General features: G+C 48.3%; 1 protein-coding gene across 2 annotated transcripts in view; it reads right to left on the bottom strand.

The window, feature by feature from the left end:
* Positions 1-1,568: 1,568 nt before the first annotated feature.
* The window catches only part of MYH10 (myosin heavy chain 10), a 133,952-nt gene continuing 121,937 nt past the window's right edge, over positions 1,569-13,583 (bottom strand). The window contains exons 34-41 of one of the 2 annotated variants that reach the window (XM_082679256.1): positions 13,048-13,209; positions 8,589-8,717; positions 8,144-8,232; positions 7,129-7,252; positions 6,851-7,059; positions 5,467-5,575; positions 3,908-4,080; positions 1,569-3,202 (exon numbers count right to left, since the gene is read on the bottom strand). In XM_082679256.1, coding sequence (XP_082535382.1) covers positions 3,058-3,202; positions 3,908-4,080; positions 5,467-5,575; positions 6,851-7,059; positions 7,129-7,252; positions 8,144-8,232; positions 8,589-8,717; positions 13,048-13,209 — 1,140 coding nt within the window. In that variant the 3' untranslated portion in view covers positions 1,569-3,057. Of the gene's footprint in view, positions 3,203-3,907; positions 4,081-5,466; positions 5,576-6,850; positions 7,253-8,143; positions 8,233-8,588; positions 8,718-13,047; positions 13,210-13,583 lie in introns of both variants that reach the window. The other variant, XM_082679257.1, reaches the window with a different exon arrangement.

Raw genomic sequence — 13,583 nt, 5'->3', positions numbered from 1 at the left:
GGGGGAGTGGAGCCATGTCTCCACTTTCTAAAGATTCCAGCCTATGGCCTGTTGTGACTTTTTTTTTTTTTTTTAGGGGCGGGGCAGGAAGTGGTGGTTCCTAGCCTCAGACAACCGTGAGCTCTTTTCTTCCGCAGTCTTGACAGACATGTCTATTGTCATAGCAACGTTGGCGTCAGGAGGAAGGGGCCATGGGTCAGTGATACCCAGAGCCATAGGGAGGGCCGGTTGTAAGATATCGGTCTTCTAGCTCATTTCATCTTCATTGAGGTTTCCAGGGATGGGGAAGATTGGTGACAGAAGTAAATGTGATAGGGCACTAGTCTTTCTGATATCAGAATGCCCAGGACAGTCAGGCTAGGCACAGATGTGTTATCCGTACCAAAGTAATTTAGAAGAATTTCCTAGAACGTCTGCATTAAAAAGAGCAGCAACTGTGGTGTGGCAAGGGCAGACAGAGCATTTAAAGTGTACGTGACAGAGTTAAAACCCCAGCAGAGCTCATCTAAACTTCATTTCCACAAAAGGCTAAGGCTTTCCCACGTCTTGCCTGAGTCCTTCCTCACGATGGACCATACACCTGTGGGGTGGGAGCTGGCCTATTGCTTTGTCTTTGACACTCAGAGCCCGGCTCCCAGGGATTGGAATCTGTTCATGTAGATTATATGTTTCTCCTGATAGGCTGAGTAGTTGGGAAACAGTGTGACATTAACACCAGTTAAACCAGCCAGCAGGGAAGGATTCTTTTTGAGAAAAACAAGCCTCTGAATTCCACAAACCCCTGGACTGAGATACTGAATGCAGGGGTGAGAACACACCTGAGAGACGGTAAGTGCAACTCACCTTTTTTTCCTATGGTAGTGACACAGGAGAAAGGGAACACTTTTGCCCATTTTTCACATCCCCACAACTGCCGAGCAGCCTAGGTATATAGTTCAGACCACCAGAACCAGCCTAAGCTGAGCATATCATGGAAAACCCCCCAGCATTCTCTACATGATTGTGTTCCCCTAGTATCTCTCTCCAGCCTGTCCTAACGGGCTCACAGCTGCCCTTGGATCTCGTCGCCGAATCCTCCCAAAAGCATTTTTAATGTGCATCCTGCCTGAAAATGTAGTCTGAAACGTCTTGGACCTCTTAATCCAGTAATGAGCTTCATTGGTTGGTGACTGGAAACCCTCCTCAAGGCTTCATCCTGCAGCCCCGGATTGCTCCCTTCTCCATTAACAGTTGGCGCTCCAGCTCCAGCAGCCCTTTCCTTCCTGATGCAGCTACACACGGAGGCCACCGGTGAGAACAGGATCTGTCACCACGACTGCCCAGACTTAGCCTGTCATCCGACAGTTTCTGCGAGTGCAGTGCCCTCAGATAAAAGCAGCCTGGCTGTCAGCATTTAAACTCTCTGTAGCTTCCAACCTCCGATCAGACCACAGGTGGGAAATCGAGAACAGAAGGTGAGAAAACAGATTTCACATTCACATGATTATTCTTGTTTATTGAGGTCTGTTTAGTCTCAACGGGTGCTTTTTCCTCCAAGTAAATATCCAAGTAAATAGAGCAGGCGTAAATATCTATAATGAATAAATTTATTGTCTTACAAAAATCATTGTCTAGAAATATGGGAATACAAGAAAAGATATTTGCAGTCAGGTGTCTGGTGGTCAACAGCCAGTACAATTCATAAAGGGGGAAAATCAAAGATTCCAAACCCACATGACAAATTCTTCCTAACAGATGTTAAAGCTTTTAACCCAAAAGGTTTGTGTTTTCAAGCATGTTGCAGAGGATCAAGGATTTATAATTAACACTGATTCATTGTCACTGAATGTTTATAATACCACTTTGACTAGAGAGGTACATGATATATGAAGCACAGTCAAAACTTAATACATTAGATTGTTACAGAGGCAAATAATATATTTAACATTGTCTTAGTACTGTAGTGTCTAAGGCACTTTCTGTAATGTCAGTTTGATTAACTAGCAACCAAAAACAGAATGCTAAATGTTCACTGTAACACTGTCCCAAGGGGGAGGGGAAAGGAGAAATCAAAAAGGAGTCACATCCACTGGCATGTCAACATTCAGGCAGGTGGCATCTGTTCTCGAGGTTCTGTCAACCTCATCAACAAACTTGGAACAAGTCTCGGACACAAAACCAATATTCCCATTTTGGGCTCAAAGCAGCGGCTGAATTTGCAAGGTCAGCATGAGAGCCTGGCTGGCGAGGGAGGGTATCGCCCGAGCTTCTGCTCCGGGGCCTGCAGCTGCTCGCTCCAGAAGCGAGGAGCACACGGGGGAAGCCGGGGCCTCCGGAGGCCCTCCTGCAGTCACTGTGATGGCTGCCCCCAGGGCCTCAGCTGGGTGGTGGCCGCTGTTCTTCCTATGCACAGACCGGGCCGAGGACAGTTCACGTGAAGAGAGGGGGCACACCACGACTCGAGGGAGGTAGGCATGGCCACCCCACACGGACGCCGCTTCCCCACATCCAACCCACCCCTCCTAATCTCTCCAAAGCCCCTTTCACAGTTTGCTCACTGAAATAGTGTTGATCATTATTTGAAGGAAATGAGAGCTACAAGTGCAGTTTAGGTTCCACAACGTTCTAAGAGACTTGACGTGGCTGAGGAGGCAGGGGCCACATGAACACAGAACTAAGGTTAAGGTAGCTGTCCGTAAGACAGAGCATGCAGAGCGACTGGGCAGCTGCCCCAGCGACCGGCAACGGGGTCTAGAGTTTGTTCGAAAAAGGGTTCTCTTCTTAACATGTATTATAAAATGGTCTCTTGATGGATATATGGAAAATAGACGCAATCATGAGACGATCTGCTTAGTATGTGTAGGTTTTGTGTATATATATATATATAAAAAGGGGAACAATTGTACCTAAATTTGAAGCAGGAGACAGTTGTGTAGGCTGCAAGTCCTTAAGACACAGTTAATCTCTCAGGAGTCGTGCGGTTCGCCAGTCCCCCAGATCTGCAGGGGGCCCCAAGGCCGGGGCGCTGGGGGGCTTCCTGCCTGTCCCTCGGTATCGCCTCCGCCGGCTTCCTCGGATCTACTCAGACTGGGGCGGCTGCGTCTCATTGACATCACTGGTCTTACTTTCTGTGTCGTCATCCGACAGCTCCAGGGAAGCGCCCTCGATGTGCAGCTGGCGCCGGCCAGATCGGCTGGCGGAGAAGCTGATCGGGCCTCCTCGCCTGGAGAGCAGAGAAAGTGTGTGGGCACGACCGCAGCAGCTCGTGGCTGGCAAGCCGTTCAACCGCCTGACGACTCAACTTCCAGCCCTTCCTCAAGACGCACCAGCTGGGGTGGTGGGCAGATCAGGAACAGCTCCGTGCTTTCCCACCTCTCCCACATCCGCCTGCGGGACGTCATCCTGGGAGGGCCCCGGAGCCCTGGGGGTGGCTGGACTCAGCCCCCTGCTCACCATGGGCCAGCCTCTCCCCAAAGGGTGGAGAGTAAATGCTCTACTTAGGCTTTGTGGGCCACCTAAGGTCGCTGTTGAACACTCTTTGTCTTTTTACAGCCTTTATAAATGTAAACACCATTCTTAGCTCCCTGGCTGTACAGGAGAGCAGGGTGCAGACAGGATCTGGCCCATAGGCCACGGTTTGCCAACACCTGTGCTAAGCTTTCCTTCTGGGGGAGAAGGTGTAGCCTTGGCTCCCCGTGTTCTGCCCTCACCCGGGACGCGGACAGACACCTGGGCTGGCTCCCAAGCCTCGAGCCATGTATTCGCACAGCCCACTAGCAAACGCGGAGCAAATGAGTGGGCCTGTTGCTCCTCCATCCTCAAGGACTACTGACGGTCAGGGATCCTGAGAAACCACTGCACCCGGAGCCCATGGACGCAGCTGTTTGCAGGCTCTGGGTGTGACCTCACGGAGGCCCGGGGCACTCACCTCAGCCGGTTCTTCAGCGTGCTGACCTCGCGGCTCAGGCCCTCGTTGGCCTCGGTGGCGTCATCCAGTTCCCGCTGGAGTTTGCGCCGAGACGCGTTGGCACGTGTGGCTTCTTCCTCTGCTTCCTCCAGCTGCCGTTTGAGCTGCTTCATCCTGGCGTTGGCCTTCTCCATCTCGGGGAAGTTACACGAACCAAGTCACACCAAACCGGTGAATCCAAATTTGGCATCGCTGCATCCTGAGAGTGTCAGCATAGGCCTCTGCCCTGCCAGCCACGCGAGTGCACACACGAGTGTACCCACACACACGGCAGGCATATACACGTGCGAGTGCACTGATACACAAGACTGGGGCCTGGCCCAAGGCCTTTTGACCAGCCTGCTATTCTCAGCAAAACCATGTCTATGCAGCAAATTATGCTAAAGGAAACTTAAAAAAAAAAAACACACCCGCTTTTCATCCCTGAGTTTTCTGCAGAAAAATGACAGTTTAGTATCTTCACACGAGTGCCCTATGGGACTGTGAAAGGGAAGGGCTAGTCCCGCAAGACGCAGAAGAGCCAACAGTGTGGACAGTCTCCAACCCCAGGAGATGCTCCATTCATTTTACACCTCTGTTCAACACAGGTGTGTTGACGTTCTGTTTGATCCAAGTACAAAGCCACTCTGGAAGACCTGACAGGAGAACTCAGCCTGCCCACTGGATCCCTCACTCCTGAACCACAGAGACTGGCCAGTGCCCTGCGGGTCCAGGTCACACCCACCCAGAACTGCCCTCGGTGTTGCTAGGCCCTGAGCGTGGGGGTGAGAAGGGAAGGCCAGGCTGGGTGCCCGACTGGAGCAGGGGAGGAGGAGAGGGGGAGAGGAGGATCTGGGCCAGAGGCAGTGGATCCTCAGCTCCAGCCACGGCGGCAGGTCTCAGAGAGGACCGAGAGCCAGAGGAGAACACAGCCCCCACCCAGGTTTTAGCCAGTGCAGACCTGACCACAGTCCAAAGCCCTATCAGCACATGCCCTTGGCACTGAGAAAACAGATGCCTGGACGCAGACAAGGAGGACCACTCGGGTTCCACATGCCGTACATTTGCTTTCTCTTCCCTTTTCATTCAACAATGTATCCACCCCTCCATCCAGCCAACATTCAGTGACTGCCAGCTGTGCCCAGAACTATTCTAGGCATTCAAGAGATGACAGTGGGTGAAACAGGCAGAAATCTCTGCACTCATGTAGCGTCCATTCTAGTGGAGGAAACATGATAACTTTAAGGTCAGTCCAGGCCTCACACTTCAAGCCTTCCTGACGTGCTCTTGCCCACTCCGGGGCACTTGGGGGGACTCACGGGGCAGGGCCAGGTCCTAATCACCTCTGTATCCCCAGCACCCGGGAGTGAGTGGCAGGAACAAGGAACAGCACATGTTTGTTGAAACGTTAGAATGAAGAGTTGCAAACAGCTCTTCCTCATTCACCTAGTCAAATGGTAACACGGCTGGTTTGCATCCGTCTCCTTGCTACAGCATTTAGAGTGGAAGACGTGTTCCTCCTACCTGCCTTCTGCCCTTACCTGTTCTTTATACTGGTCGGCGTGGCGGCGTTCATCCTCGACCTGCATGAAGATTTCCTTCAGCTTCTTCTCGGTGCGACGGACTAGTTTGTTGGCGGCTGCTCTTTCCCTGTGAAAATGATCAACACGTTAGTTTTCCCAATTCTTGAAATGAATATTTTTTTTAAGTCCTTTTCTCTGGAAGATGGCATTTGTTAGAGTGCTTTCCGGGACCTCTGTATCATCGTGATCAATATGGCCCAGAAACGTCTCCCTTCTGGTCAAACTGTGGATTGCCTTTAATGTATTCTAATGCTTGACAGGTAGAAAAACTGCATTATTCCTTCACCACGTCAATCACTTTGTTTAGTGATCTACCAAAGATCAAATGTTACATACAAGCTACCTGTCACGTATTTGAGTGTAGAGTTTTTGAAGACAAAAACCTTAGTTGGTTACTCTAATCTCCTAACTTTTCAGCCTGGAAAACAAAACAAAGACTCAATTTATTAGGCAATGGTTTCAATTTAAAATTTACTGACTACGTACGAAGATGCTAGAGCAGCTGACACTGAAACAACGCCCCCATCCCGCCACGCTTCACGTAGGAGTCAAAGCACCATGTTTCTAGACAGGCCTCCACTGTCCCACATGAAGCAGAGGTAGCTTATTTGTAGGACTCCACTGAAAACAGAAAAAGTTCTTTTGTTCCTCCACAAATGTTATGCAAAAACGATAGTGATGGAGTCAGCTGAAAGGGCGAGTCATGTTAATTACAACCAACAGCAAACAAACCCTTAACTGTTAGAGTTGAATGCAGGGGCAAGTCTGGGATGCCGGTTGCAGAGGATGTCAGGCTCTGAGCACAGACCCGCATTTCTGGGCTCCAAGCTCCCTGACAGGAGGGTGAGCTGAAGGGCTGCTCTAGCTCTGGCAGGCTGTGATTTCTATCCTCACAGATTTGTAAATGCCGGCCAAAGGCTGTGTTGTGCAACTCCTAAACTTAGAGCGGTAACGACAACGGAGACTGTCGAGCAGCCCCTTCCGCAGGGAGAGAAAAAGCTTGTATTTTTGTCATACTGCATTTCTTCTCTGCCAACAAATTGTAGCATTTCACGTGATGCCACCAACTCGGGCAATCGACTTTGGGTAGAGATGTAAACTATGGAACCAGGAAGTCACAGGGCACAGTGCGATGAGCCCTCAGCTGTCTGGGAAGAGCTGACAGGTGAGCCCAGCGTACCCTGAGGGCTCACACCACCACCTCTCTGGTTACGTGTGTTCTTGTCATTCTTCCCCTGCCAAGGGAGCCCCCATGGGACAAGGGGCATGTCTGTGTCATCTCTGACTCACAGGCTAAAACCTGGACCTGGTCTGTAGCAGAGACACTGTAAAAACCTCTTACTTGGCCTCCTGCTCAAGCTGCTCCTCCAACTGCCCAATCTTGGCTTCCAGGGCTGAGATGGTGGCCTTGAACTTGGACTTGACAGCACCCTCCAGCTCCTGCAGCTTGGCCTTCAGCTCCTTGTTCTGCCGCTCCAGCTGCTGGCGCGCATTGTCGCTCTTCTGGGCGGCGCTGCGCTCGGCCGCCAGCTCTGCGTTCAGCGTGTCCACCTGGAGAGGAGATGGGTCAGTCGTGCGGGGACGGCGCGGCCCTCCCTGGGGCGGCCGCTGCGTGCCCACCTGCAGCGTGGTCTTGCGGAAGCGGTCGTTGAGCAACTCCATGTTGCTCTGCTCCTCTTCAAGCTCCTCCTCCAGCTGTGCTATCCGTGCCTCCAGACGCCTCTTCTCATCCAGCAGCGCAGACCTGCGGGGCGAGGAGGCAACAGCTCAGAACCGGTCTCCACGGTACGGGAAACTCGAGGGCACCTCCACCCACCCTGCTGCTGGAAGCCGAGCAGCACTGTTGACTTTTCTCTTTCCTCTGTTCCCACCCCAATCCGCTATGCCTAGCTGGTTATGCTTCCAAACACACCACCCACTTCTCTCCATCCCCAGGCCTACCACCCAGGCCAGGCCCCATCATCTCTCGTCTGGACCGGTGTGCAGCCTTCCCGCTGACCGCCCTGCTGCCTTCTCCAGCTCTTCTCGGCAGCCAGTGTCAGCTTTAAAAGTGCAAAAACATCCTGGCATTCCCTAGCTTTTCTAGTGCACCGAGATCAAATGCCAGGTCCAAATGATGGTGTGCTAGAAAATGACCACGATGAATACTCAGTACAGTAATTGAATGGAGAAAGCAACCTCTTAATTGGAAAAAAAAAAAAAAAGGGCTTTTAATGAAAAATGCATCCAGGGTAAGGTAAGTCTAAGGAATGTGCTTGTCAAACCTAATGAATCTGAAAGCGAGGACTTGCATTGCAAGGCTGTGCACCCTATGGAAACCAGGCTGGTTCTGAATGTCTTTCCTGCACACCTATGTGGGCATGACTGGCACAGGGACGTGTGACCTGCCGGGGTTGTGCAGCCAGCCAGGGGCCGAGGCAGGCAGCCCGGAGGCTCAGCATCTCGTGCTCATCTTTCCAGACTTTGAACAGATGAGCAAACCAACTACTGACTCCTAGATGCCAGACGACCCCCATGGCTGTCTCAGTGCCACGGGCGTGCCCCAGGGGAATGGGCCCAGTGCCCATGAAGAATGGGGGGGGCACCACCGATTGTGGGATGCCCGTCCCTTCCCACCTGTTGCCAGGAGACTCACTTGCCAGAGGCGCTGTTGGCGATCTCATCCGCCAGCTCATCTCTCTCCTGCTCGGCGTGTCGGCGGGCTCGCTCAGATGAGGCAAGTTCCTGAATAAGTTCAGACCGTGATGGAAGCTCTGGCTGGTAACAGTTTCCTCAAGGGTGAAATCCGACAGTGCCTGTAGCTGCGGCCACCTTGCTTGAGGCACTAAGTGTGCCTCCAATTGCAGTCAGACTTGAGAAATTACCCATCAACTTCTCTGACGTTAGCCAGGTAGAACAGTGTCAAAGTATGACCACTTTGTTTGCCCAACTGAAGCAGTAAGATGGTCCAGTACCATATTAAACATGGATAGTGAAATTACACTAGGCTACAAAGATACTAAAATATAGTTATCTGGTCTTAGAGAAATTTCAAGGGCAGATATATTTTTTTAAACAAATGGATGAATAAGTAAACCAACCTCCTGCAGTTGAAGGATTTCTGCTTCCAGACTCTTCAGTTTCTTTTCACTCTCTTTGGACTGAGCAAAAATCTCATCCCGGGATGCACGAGCTTCTTCTAGTTCACGTTGGTAGTCCTTCATCTGAGCCTAAGATTAAATAGGAAGAAAGTTTTGGGGTAGTGTCCATTCTTAGTTTTTAAACATGATATTTTTCTCCAGATTATAATATGTATGCATTTATTGTAAATATAAAAGTATGTGGAAGTGACAGAAATAAGACAAGAAAACATTCAGGCCAATATCCCTTATGAATACAGATGTAAAAATCCTCAACAAAATAGTAACCAGTTGAATCCATCAGCATATTGAAAGAATTATACATTGTGTGTATTTATACACCTTTATACCCCAGCATCCAAGTGGGATTTATCTGAGGAATGCAATGGTGATTTGATATCCAAAAAATGAATTAACTATATGATCATCTCAATAAATGCAGAAGCAGCATCTGACAAAATCTAACACCTTTTCAATATAAAAACACTCAATAAACTGAAGGAAACTCTGATAAAGGGCATCAGTGAAAAACTAACAGCTAATATACTTAATGGTCAAAGATTGAATGCCTTCCTCTAAGATAAGCAATGAGACAGGGATGCCTGACCTCGCCCCTTCTGTGTAGCACTGTAATGGAGATTCTAGTCAAAGCAGTTAGGCCAAGACAAAGAAAGAAGAGACATTCAGATTGGAAAAGAAGTAAAACGAACTCAATTTGCAGATGATATAACCTTACATATTGAAAATCTTAAGGAATCCACTAAGAAACGATTAGAACTAATAAACGAGTTCAGTGAGGCTGCAGCCTCACTGATCGATATATATATAGTCAGCTCTCCATATCTGTGAGTTCCACATACATACGCGGATTCAACCAGCAGTGGATCAAAAACATTCAGGGGAAACAAATTCTCAGAAAGTTCCTAAAAGCAAAACTTGAATTTGCCACATGCGCAGCTATTTATATATCGTTCACCTTGTATTAGGTAGTGTTATAAGTAATCTAGAGACGATTTAAAGTATACGAGAGGATATGCATAGGTTATATGCAAATAATACACCATTTTAGCAGGGTACTTAGGAAGGGAAGGAGAGACCTTTTTTTTCTCCCCCCCACCCCACCTTTTTTGGTTGTGCTGCACGGCACGTGGGATCTTAGTTCTCTGACCAGGGATTGAACCTGTGCCCCCTGCAGTGGAAGCGCGGATGCCAGGAAGTCCCAATACAGCATTTTACATCAGGGACTTGAGCATCTGAGGATTTTGGTATCCATGGAGTAGGGGGGGTCCTGGAACCAACCCCCCTTGGATACCAAAGGACAACTGTACAAAAATCAATTATATTTCTATATACTAACTATAAACATTCTAAATATTAACAAAGCAATTACACTTAGCATCAAAAAGGATAAAATTTAGCTAAAGTATAAGACTTGTACATCAGAAACTATAAAATAAAGCATCGTTGAAAAAAAATTAAAGAATAGCGAAATGAGTGGCATGATAGCCATGTACTGTTAAGATGGCAATACTCTCCAAGTTGATCTTCCAAGTCAACACAATATAAGAATCCAAGTGGGGGGCTTTGGGGGTTGGTGGGGGGAGGCAGAAATTGACAAGCTGATCCTAAATGGAATTGCAAGGAACCCAGAACACAGTCATGAAAAAGAAGAACAAAGTTGGAGAAGTCACACTTTCCAACCACAAAACCTGCAGAGCTAGAGTAATCAAGACTGTGGTACTGGTGGAAGGACAGACACAGAGATCAATGGAATACGACTGAGAGTCCAGAAATAAACACAAGTCTGTGGTCAGCTGAGTTTTGACAAGAGTGCCAAGACAATTCAAGAGGGGAAAGACTAGGCTTTTTAACAAGTGGTGCTGGGACAACTGGATATCCATATCCGAAAGAATGAAACTGGGTTCCTGTATGAAACCATATAACAAAAATTAACTCAAAATGGATTTAGAAAAAGAGCTAAAAATATAAAACTCTTAGGAGAAAACACAGGACTAAATCTTCAGGACTTCGGATAAGGCAGTGGTTTCACAGACCTAACAAAAACAGAAGAAACAAAAGATAAATTGGACTCCATCAAAATTAAAAACTTTTGTGCTGTAAACAATACCATTGAGGGAGTGAATAGATAATCTAGACAATTAAAGAAAATATTTGGAAACTGTGTATCTCCTACAAAACATCCAGAATGTATACAGAAATGTTACAACTCAATTACTGAAGACAGCTCAAAAGCTTAGCAGAGGACTGAAAGACATTTTTTCCCACATATGATATTGGCCAATAAGCACATGTAAAGCTTTTCAACATCATTTGTCATTAGGGAAACGCAAATCAAAACCACAATGAGGGACTTTGCTGGTGGCGCAGTGGTTAAGCATCTGCCTACCACTGCAGGGGACATGGGTTTGAGCCCTGGTCCGGGAAGACCCCACATGCTGCGGAGCAACTAAGCCCATGTGCCCCAACTACTGAGCCTGTGTGCCACAACTACTGAAGCCCACGTGCCTAGAGCCCGTGCTCCACAACAGAGAAGGCACGCAATGAGAAGCCTGCGCACCACAACGAAGGGTAGCCCCCGCTTGCCGCAACTAGAGAAAGCCCGTGCGCAGCGACGAGAACCCAACACAGCCAAATATAAATAAATTTATATTAAAAAAAACCCACAATGAGATACCACTTCATACGCACTGGGATGGCTATAATTAAAAGATGGACAATATAGCAAGTGTTGTTGAGGATGTAGAGAAACTGGAATCCTCATACATAGCTGGTAGGAATGTAAAATGTTGCTGTGGAAAGACCGGGCAGTTCCTCAAAGTTAAACAGAATTACCGTATAACCTAGCAGTTCCATTCCTAGGTATATACCCAAGAAAATTGAAAACACACATCCGTACAAATATGTGTGAACGTTCATAGCAGCAGTATTCATAGTAGCTAAAAAGTCAAAATAACTCAAATGCCAACTAATGAATGGATTAATAAAAAAATATGGCATGTCCAAACAATGGAATATTATTTGGTAATAAAAAGGAATGAAGTACTTATTTATGCTACAACGTGGTGAACCTTGAAAACATGCTAAGTGAAAGAAGCTGGTCACAAAAAGCCACATATTGTAGGATTCCGTCTGTATGACATGTCCAGCATAGGCAAATCTAGAGACGGAAAGTAGATTAGTGGTTGGTCAGTGTTGGGTGTGGCAGATAGTGTGGAGTCACAGCTAATGGGCACAGGGTCTCTTTGAACCAAAATGTCCAAAATGCGACAGTGGGTGATGCTGGCACAGCCCCTATGAATATTCTAAAAAACAGCAAAACATGGGTAAATTGAATGTTGTGTGAATTATATCTCCATAAAGCTGTTAAAGTCATAGTAATATAATTTATATTCTTTGTATAATTAGCTGGTCAAAGTAAAAACCTTTGTATTTAGCTTTTTAAAAAAGTGTAAGGAAGCAAATAAGCTACTCATAAATCTATTATCCAGAGATGACGTTTCCTTCTAAACTTTTTTCCTAAATGTGTACATCTACCTGTCTATATATAGAAGTTTACACACATGTGTGCTGAGTTACAAACTAAACTGCCCTCCCTACACTGTGTCTTCCTGTGTCACTGCATACATATCCCCATCATTTGAATGGCTGGCAGTCCACCTACATTTAGGTTATTTCCCATCATAAATAACACTTCAGCTATGATCTTTGTATGTAAGTACTTCTCCTCATATTTACGTTTTGTTAGGATAAATTCTCAAGACGCAGAATCACCAAGGTCAAAAGGAATGGAAACTTTCTAAAGCTTCTGTCCTAACAAACCTCCCTCCAGGGAAGTTGTGCCTACTTAAATGAAAGGGCCCATCACATCCTGCCAATACTGTGAGTTACTATAGAAATCACTTTTTGTCACTGTGATAGTGAAAACCGGCACACCATCTGGGTAGCAAAAGTGACGATTCAATGAGATGGAAAGGCTCACTAAAGCTCACGGCGCTAGCGGAGGGGAGTCGACACCACTCTCCTCTTGGTGGCTCAGTGGCTGCATGTTGAGTTGAGCATCAGAGGCTGTTCAGAGCCCCAAAGCTTGTCCCTGGTGGTTGCCGCCCTGCTGGTGACTCCACCCCGATCAGTCCAAGTGGGGCAAGCACTGGCCCACTGTAGACACTGGAGCTACACACGTGCCATCTTTATGGCCCGTGGCCCCAACCCACAGCCGAGGCTGACGGCTGCACTGTGCTCTCTGCAGGGGTGACCTGGCAACCCTGAGCCTGCGGGCAAGATGGTAGGCTGGGTGCTGCCCGGAGCCCTTCTCCCCAGCTTCCCGGGCCACGTTGCGCTTGATCTCAGTAGGGCCAGATGACACCTGCCACCACCAAGGACTGACGGCTGGCGCACTTACCTGAAGTTTGCGGAGCTGCTTGATCACTTCATCCCTAGCTTTGTTTGCAGCCTCGATTTGAGCTTCCAGGTCCTTCAGGTCTATTTCCATTTTCTTCTTTGAAGCCACAGCAAGGGCCCGCTGTTTCCGCTCATCCTCCAGCTCAGCCTCCAGCTCCCGCACCTAATGGACCGCATGGGGTTACGTCTGGTCAGACCCAGGTGCCCACACAGAACCGGCACGTGAGGGCTCGGGTTACTCTGGAGAGGTGCTGCCTGCCACTGGGCAGTTATGACTGTTATTAGCAGTTAATTTGTACAGAGAGATCTTTAACCACCACCACTGGTACAAACCATTTCCACCGACCACAGCAAAGGCACGTAAGGAGGCAGAGCTCATGGTCTCGGTGATGCAACGAGACTGGCCCACGTGCCCAGAGCAGAGTTCTCGGGCCAGCACCTTGCGGGTGGGCAGCACCCCGTGGGCAAGCCAGCCAGGATGCAGACCCTCCAGCCCCCGTCGGGCCTTCAGATGACACACCCTGCTAAGTCCGTTCT

Source organism: Grampus griseus (genome assembly GCF_964374135.1).
Source record: "Grampus griseus genome assembly, chromosome: 20".
Lineage (NCBI taxonomy): Eukaryota > Metazoa > Chordata > Mammalia > Artiodactyla > Delphinidae > Grampus > Grampus griseus.
Note: the sequence above shows the minus strand (reverse complement) of the source record. Positions and strands in the feature narration are given on the sequence as shown.